Genomic DNA, 8,426 nt, shown 5'->3' with positions numbered 1-8,426 from the left:
AAAGAGTTCGTCGTAAAGGGTTACGCCGATGCAAACTTTGACACTAATCCAGATTATTCTGAGTAGTAAACCAGATTCGTATAGTAGAAAAGTTATTTGGAATAGCTCCAAATAGAGCGTGGTAGCTGCAGGATAACATGGATATTTGTAAAACACACACGAATCTGAAAGGTTCAGACCCGCTGACTAATAACCTCTCTCACAAGCGAGATATGATCAAACCCCATGGGTGTTGAATTCATTACAATCACATAGTGATGTGAACTAGATTATTGACTCTAGTGCAAGTGGGAGACTGTTGGAAATATGCCTAGAGGCAATAATAAAATGGTTATTATTGTATTTCCTTGTTCATGATAATTGTCTATTGTTCATGCTATAATTGTATTGACCGGAAACCGCAATACATGTGTGAATACATAGACCACAACATGTCCCTAGTGAGCCTCTAGTTGACTAGCTCGTTGATCAACAGATGGTCATGGTTTCCTGACCATGGACATTGGATGTCATTGATAAAGGGATCACATCGTTAGGAGAATTATGTGATGGACAAGACTCAATCCTAAGCATAGCACAAGATCGTGTAGTTCGTTTGCTAAAGCTTTTCTAGTGTCAAGTATCATTTCCTTAGACCATGAGATTGTGTAACTCCCGGATACCGTAGGAGTGCTTTGGGTGTACCAAACGTCACAACATAACTGGGTGACTATAAAGCTGCACTACAGGTATCTCCTAAAGTGTTTATTGGGTTGGCGCGAATCGAGACTGGGATTTGTCACTCCGTATGACGGAGAGGTATCTCTGGGCCCACTCGGTGATGCATCATCATAATGAGCTCAATGTGACTAAGTAGTTAGTCACGGGATCATGCATTACGGAACGAGTAAAGTGACTTGCCGGTAACGAGATTGAACGAGGTATTGGGATACCGATGATCGAATCTCGGGCAAGTAACATACCGATTGACAAAGGGAATTGCATACGGGATTGCTTAAATCCTTGACATCGTGGTTCATCCGATGAGATCATCGTGGAACATGTGGGAGCCAACATGGGTATCCAGATCCCGCTGTTAGTTTTTGGCCGGAGAGGTGTCTCGGTCATGTCTGCATGATTCCCGAATCCGTAGGGTCTACACACTTAAGGTTCGATGACGCTAGGGTTATATGGGAAGTTTGTATGTGGTTACCGAATGTTGTTCGGAGTCCTGGATGAGATCCCGGACGTCACGAGGAGTTCCGGAATGGTCCGGAGGTAAAGATTTATATATGGGAAGTCCAGTTTCAGTCACCGAAATAGTTTCGGGGGTTATCGGTATTGTACCGGGACCACCGAAAGGTGTCCGAAGGTCCACCGGGTGGGGCCACCTACCCCAGGGGACTTGATGGGCTGAATATGGGAGGGAACCAGCCCCTAGTGGGCTGGTGCGCCCCTCCCAAGGGCCCAAGGCGCCTAGGGTTGAAAACCCTAGGGGAGGGGGCGCCTCCACCTTGCTTGGGGGGCAAGCCTCCCCTCCTGCCCCCCCCCCCCCCCTAGATGGGATCTAGAGGGGCCGGGCCCCTCTCCCCTTCCCCTATATATAGTGGGGGTTTTGGGGCTGCCAAGAACATGAGTTCCCTCTCTCCTGGCGCAGCCCTACCCCTCTCCCTTCTCGTCTCTCGCAGTGCTTCGCGAAGCCCTGCTGGAGTGCCACACTCCTCAATCAGCACCACGCCGTTGTGCTGCTGCTGGACGGAGTGTTCCCCAACCTCTCCCTCTCTCCTTGCTGGGTCAAGGCACGGGTGACGTCACTGGGATGCACGTGTGTTGAACGCGGAGGCACCGTTGTTCGGTGCTTAGATCGGATTCGGCCGCGATCTGAGTTGCTTCGTGAACGACTCCACCTACCGCGTTCTTGCAACGCTTCCGCATCGCGATCTTCAAGGGTATGAAGATACACTCCCCTCTCTCTTGTTGCTAGAATCTCCATAGATTGATCTTGGTGATGCGTAGAAAATTTTGAATTTCTGCTACGTCCCCCAACACATAGTACTCTTAGTTTTATTTACCGATGGATCATCCCCATGATTGTATCAACTCATCTGGATTAGAAGTGCTGATAATACACTTAATTTTCTTTCGCAACTGATCATCCCCAAGATTGGCTGCTGGCTCTGTTCTTCCTTACCTACTTCCTTCTCCTTCTCCACCCTCTCTTTCTCTCGCAAATTCTATATGCCAAACGCTGTTGCTACTGGTTAATCGAGATAGTAGTTAGAGATAAGCATGTGGCTTCCTAACAGAACGGTAAATATTTATTAGGATAATTGGTTTTATGCTCCTAGTTGGGTCACACTCAGCTCCTAGTTGGGTCACACTCGTTTTTGCCCAAACCACTTTGCTCGTCTTATGCTTTTGCCCTTTTCCCGTTTGACCATCATTTTGAAAACTTCATAACAAATTCATACTAACTCAGAAAAAGGCAAATAATATATCATGAATGCAAATGATATGCACATATAGGTGATGTTTTTCTGAACATTTTCATATCTTATTTGAATTTTTCTGAGTTAGTATGGTTTTTTTATGAAATTTTCAAAATGATGTTCAAATGGTCAATGGGCAAAAGCATAACACGAGCATAGTAGTTTGGGCAGGAACGTGTATTTTCAGTAACTAGGGATAAACGAGCTGAGTGTGACCTAAGTAGGGACATAAAACCAATTATCCCATATTTATTTGGCAGAAAAGAGAGAAACTAATGGTAATATTCAGTTCGTGTAGAATTGAATGCAAAACAAGGCTTCGAACTCATCCAATAATCACTTTGACAAACACACCAAAACCATGAAACGAAAACACCCTCTTGAAAATACAACAAACTTTCATTTCAACCTGAAGAAATAATAATAAAAAAAGGGTTGCACAGTGCTCAAGAGAAAAAAAAGACTATCCTACATACGTTCTCCCGTTGACAAATTTAATCTCATCGAGATTATACAGTCGCGAAGAAACCAGCGAACACCAGAATCAAAATGAACACCGGAGCCGAGGCGTACGTGGTGATTATCGCTGCCGACCCGCTGGACGGCGCTGGCGCTGGCGACGGTGCGGTCCCCGTCTCCAGGTCACCAGCAGCCTCCTCGGTCGACGGGGCACCGGCCAACGGGGCCGGCGCTGCCTCGGGCGCGGTCTCTGTCTCTAGGTTACCAGTAGCCTCCTCGGCCGACGGGCCACCGGCCACCGGAGCCGGTGCGGCGTCCGTTGTTCCGGCACCAGTGAGCACGAGGCTGCCCTTCGCCTCCAGGTTCTCCTGCGCGAACGCGTGCTTGGCCGGCACCCCATTGGCCACCGTCGACCCTACCTGCCAGATGTGGTTCACGGCCTCCATGCCCTTGGGCAGCTGCAGCGTGCCGTAGAGCCGCACCTTCCCGTCGGCGCCCTCGTCGGCGGCGAGCTCGGTGGCCTCGAACGCGATCGGCGTGGACGCCGCGCTGAGCGGGCGGTACCCGGTGAGGTTGTACGTGTTGACGACGTACGCGCCGCTGCTCTTGAAGGCGACGAGCGTCTGCGCGCCCTTCATGCCGTCGCCGGTGGGATTGATCCCCCAGGCCACCCAGCCGGCGCCGCTCGTGCCCGGCGGCTTGGCCGCGAACGCCAGGGACAGCGACGAGGCCGCCGCGTCGTACTTCCAGTGCAGCGAGGCGCCGAGGGTCGGGAGGTCCGCGCACGTCGCGTAGCTCCTGCCGGCCGGGAACTCCTCGCTCTCGCAGGCTCCGCCGGCCGCCAGCATTGCCGCCGGTGACGTCACCAGGAGCAGGAGGGCCAGCTGGATAATGGAGCGGCGCCGATGGTGCATCGTCGTTGCGGATGCCATGTCTTCGGGCGGCGCGAGGTAAAGACACTAGCTAGCTAGAGGTTTTGTGTTGATCCTGGGAGAGAAGCGCACACTCGTGGTTTATATAGGTAGGGAGCTCGAGAACGAGCCGGCCGGGGTGGTGGCCATGGTGGGGGTGCAATGTATCTGGGAGTAGTTGACCTGCGATCTCACGTTCTCGACGATTTCATAACCATCAGGTGGCCTCGAAAGTACATGAACCCTTGTATGTCACGATGTCAATAATGGTACGGGAAGTAGTAATCTTGTTTGGTGAGTACATTCAGTTTAAGTATTTGTTGTGAGTGTAAGGCACGATCGATGGAGGGAATGGAGATGGTAACCTAAGCATATGCGTCATCACATCCCTATGGGGTCAATGATTAATTCTCTCGCAAAAAAAAATGATTAACTTTTTTTTGAATGAAAGGGGTTTCCATCCACCCCCCCCCCCACCCCCTTATTAATGAAGCGAAATGGAAACAGTCAACCACGAGTTCAAACATAATAAGATCAGGTTCTCTCCCAAGCACTCCCCAACTCTCTTAATCATTACAGACCCGGAATGAAAGGGACAACTACGGAGAACTAACACCCTGGCATAATCCCAGCCATCTGAACGTCTGCGCTCATCTCCACGCAAACCGCATCAGCTCTCCGCACTTTTTGTCCAGCAGAAGAATACATCTTTGTAGCAGCACTGCTTGAGTGTCGTCGCAGAGCACTTTCCATTGTTTTAGATGAGACCTTAGTTTCACAAGAACACATGCGGCATTTCTCCAAGTGCTGCCCTGAAAGCAGAATTCATTTCTTAGTTTCCAAAGGCTCCATAAGGATGCAGCCACTACCAAGTTCAGCACAGGCTTCTTTTTACATTTTTGCCACAAAGCAATAACATCACAAAAACTGGTAAAGAAAGGGCATTCAAAACAGACAGAGACAACTTCCTAAACTATTTTTGCCACAATACAATCAAACAGCAAATGTTGCACCGTTTCATTCTCATTGCAAAAAGGCAAGTCATGTCATCAACCTATCTCCTTTTGGCTAAATTATCACGAGTAAGAATCTTGTCGTAAACCCACAGCCAAAGAAAGACATGTATTTTTTTGAGGGCATAGAACTTTCCAGAGTTTGTCATCTACAGCCGAAATTATCCCCCCAAAATTGATCTGCTTGTAAAGAGATCTGACTGAGTACACCCCGTTAGTCTCCAAAGACCAAATGGGGGTGTCATTCTCATCCCGTAACTGAGTTTTCCTAACAGTTTCTACTAATTGGTTTGTAGGATCGAAACTATGTCTAGAGGGGGGTGATTAGACTACTTGACCAAATAAAAACTTAGCCTTTTCTCAATTTTAATTCTTGGCAGGTTTTAGCAACTTAGCACAAGTCAAACAGTCAACCTACACATGCAATTCTAGAGTATAGCAGCGGAAAGTAACACAATTGCATATGAAGGTAAAAGGGAGGAGTTTGAGGAGGCAAACACATTTTGGAAACACGGAGATTTTTGAGTCATGGTTCTGATAGGTGGTGCTATCGTACATCCACGTTGATGGAGACTTCAACCCACGAAGGGTAACGGTTGCGCGAGTCCACGGAGGGCTCCACCCATGAAGGGTCCACGAAGAAGCAACCTTGTCTATCCCACCATGGCCGTCGCCCACGAAGGACTTGCCTCACTAGGGGTAGATCTTCACGAAGTAGGCGATCTCCTTGCCCGTACAAACTCCTTGGTTCAACTCCACAATCTTGTCGGAGGCTCCCAAGTGACACCTAGCCAATCTAGGAGACACCACTCTCCAAGAAGTAACAAATGGTGTGTTGATGATGAACTCCTTGCTCTTGTGCTTCAAATGATAGTCTCCCCAACACTCAACTCTCTCTCACAGGATATGTATTTGGTGAAAAAAAGATTTGAGTGGAAAGCAACTTGGGGAAGGCTAGAGATCAAGATTCTTGTGGTAGGATTGGAATATCTTGACCTCAACACAAGTCTAGGTGGTTCTCTCTCAGAAAATGTAAGTTGGAAGTGTAGGCATGTTCCGATGGCTCTCTCCACGAATGAAGAGGAGGTGGAGGGGTATATATAGCCTCCACACAAAATCTAACCATTACACACAACTTACCAATCTCGGTGGGACCGAATTGAGAAACTCGGTCGGACCGATTCAGTAAATCTAGTGACCGTTAGGATTTTCGGTGGGACCGACATGCAAATCGGTAGGACTGATATGGTTAGGGTTAGGGCATAACATAATCTCAGTGAGACCGATTACACAAACTCGGTGAGACCGATTTTGGTAATAAGCTAACCAGAGAGTTGGTCAGGTAAACTCTGTGGGACCAATTCGCTCATCTCGGTGGGACCGAAACGTTACGAAAGGGAAACAGAGAGTTTACATTGCAATCTAGGTGGGACCGATCTCTCATCTCGGTGGGACCGAAACGTTACGAAGCGAAAGAGAGATATTACAATCCCATCTCGGTGAGACCGAGATCCCAATCGGTGAGACCGTTTTGCTTAGAGTTTGTGGCAGTGGCTATGACATCTGAACTCGGTGGCGCCGGATAGAAAGAATCGGTGGGGCCGAGTTTGACTTTTGGTTTAAGTCATATGTGGATGTGAGAAAGTAGTTGAGGGCTTTGGAGCATATCACTAAGCATTTTGAGCAAGAACCTCATTAAGCAACACCTCACCCCTTCTTGATAGTATTGGCTTTTCTTATAGACTCAATGTGATCTTGGATCACTAAAATAGAAAATGTAGAGTCTTGAGCTTTGAGCTTGAGCCAATCCTTTTGTCCTTAGCATTTTGAGGGGTCCACTTTTCTCATCCATGCCATGCCAATCATTGAGCTTTCCTGAAATATTTATCTTGGAATAGCATTAGCTCAATGAGCTATATGTTGTTAGGAATTACCAAAACCACCTAGGGATAGTTGCAGTTTCAGTCTCCCCCTTTTTGGTAATTGATGACAACATATAGATCAAAGCTTCGACAAGTGACAATAAGATTGAAAACATTGTCGCTTTGAGAAGTATGTGAAAAACAAGAGCTCCCCCTAAATTTGTGCATAGTTTAAGATTTGCTTTGGACTGCAAATGCACAATGAATTAGGATCATGGGTTCCTCTTCCATGTCACATACATCTTAGTGGAGCGCTCAAAATGATGATAATTAAATACATGCACTCATCACCAAGCAAAGTGAACGATCATATGAGAATATAAGAGATAATATCATCCAAACAAGCATTAATGTAGCATAGCATATGATCAAACACATGATCATCCAAGTATCACACAAACGTATAGAGTATCTCAACCAACCAAATAACAAAGTTCAACCACCAAAAACAAGAGAGAACAAAAGCAATACTCTCTCTCGAAGCCTATGATCTATACATTTTCTCCCCCTTTGGCAACAAGTTACCAAAAAGTTCATAAAAATGCATAGTGCTAAATCGACTCTCAGGCTTGGTCTTGATGTGGTGGTGTAGAAATGACTCCAAGGACGAAGGCATCAGTTGAGGATGATGGAGCTGGTGGAGTGGCTACTAGAGCTGGTGGCACTGAAGCTGTTGCTGGTGCTGATAAAGTTGCTCTAGTGTCTGTCACTGGCACTGCAGCAGATCTCTGGCTTCTGGGCACTCTAGCAAATGTATTTGTGGTAGACTTGCCCTTTTTCTCCTCCATTTCATCCTGAAGTTGCTCAACAACTGAATGTATCTCAGTGGCCTTCACATCTAAATCATAGAACTTCTGCTCCATGATTCTCTCCAAGCTCTCCTGGTTTTGTGCCAGGGTGGCCAAACCCTTCTCAATCCTCAGAGTGGAGGCAATCAAGTAGCCAAGATGATCTTGCTTGCTCTTCAGGAAGTATTGAGATGCCTCTTCAGCAGTTGGCATCTTAGCAGCCTTTTCAACAGTTAATGAGATGCCTCTTCAGCAGTTGGCATCTTGCTTGAACCACTTAGTGGAGGCCATCACTACAGTATTGTCCTCAAAGTCTGGGTAGATGGGCAAGTGTTCCTTGTCCAAGAGGTAAGTGCATGTGCCCATCTTAGAGTTGATGAGCTCCTGAATCTGTGGGGCATACCCACAACTCCTCTTCTGGTCAGCAGTTGTCTTCTTGATAGTCTCAACAATTAAGCTCATGACTTTGAACTTCTGAGGCACATCAAATATGTGAAGCAAATTAATTGCATGGCCTATGATCATCTTGTGATCACCTGACTTTGGCAACAAAGTATGCCTGAGGATCCAGCTGATTGTTGGCAAACCGGACAGAAGGTAATGTACTGATCCAAATTTGTGTGTCTCAACAGCAGCATCTGGATCTCTCTGTACATATGCGCCATGGAGTTGTGATCCTTCTTCTTCTTGGCATAGACATCCAAGTCATCTTCACTCTCCTTAGGGGCATTGATCAATTTTGCCCATTCTTCAATAGTTGATTGGTACCTAGTACCTTCAGACATCCAGACAACCCTTCCATCTAGGTAGAAGTGAGCTGTGGAGTAGAACTGCATAATAAGCTCATCATTCCATTTTGTGAGCT

The 8,426-nt window shown here is 47.0% G+C and overlaps 1 protein-coding gene across 1 annotated transcript; it reads right to left on the bottom strand.

The window, feature by feature from the left end:
* Window positions 1–2,774: 2,774 nt before the first annotated feature.
* On the bottom strand, window positions 2,775–3,888 carry LOC119305813 (auxin-induced in root cultures protein 12-like). The gene has a single exon (XM_037582229.1). The coding sequence runs from the start codon at window positions 3,857–3,859 to the stop codon at window positions 2,978–2,980; it is 882 nt and encodes a 293-aa protein (XP_037438126.1). The 5' UTR covers window positions 3,860–3,888; the 3' UTR covers window positions 2,775–2,977.
* Window positions 3,889–8,426: the final 4,538 nt, after the last annotated feature.

The sequence above is a fragment of the Triticum dicoccoides genome, chromosome 5B (genome assembly GCF_002162155.2).
Source record: "Triticum dicoccoides isolate Atlit2015 ecotype Zavitan chromosome 5B, WEW_v2.0, whole genome shotgun sequence".
Lineage (NCBI taxonomy): Eukaryota > Viridiplantae > Streptophyta > Magnoliopsida > Poales > Poaceae > Triticum > Triticum dicoccoides.
The sequence above is the reverse complement of the archived record's forward strand: the minus strand, read 5'-3'. Positions and strand labels throughout refer to the sequence as shown.

What these genes read in the sequence shown, in the direction of transcription:
- LOC119305813 (XM_037582229.1), bottom strand. Translation starts at nt 3,859, where the DNA reads ATGGCATCCGCAACGACGATGCACCATCGGCGCCGCTCCATTATCCAG.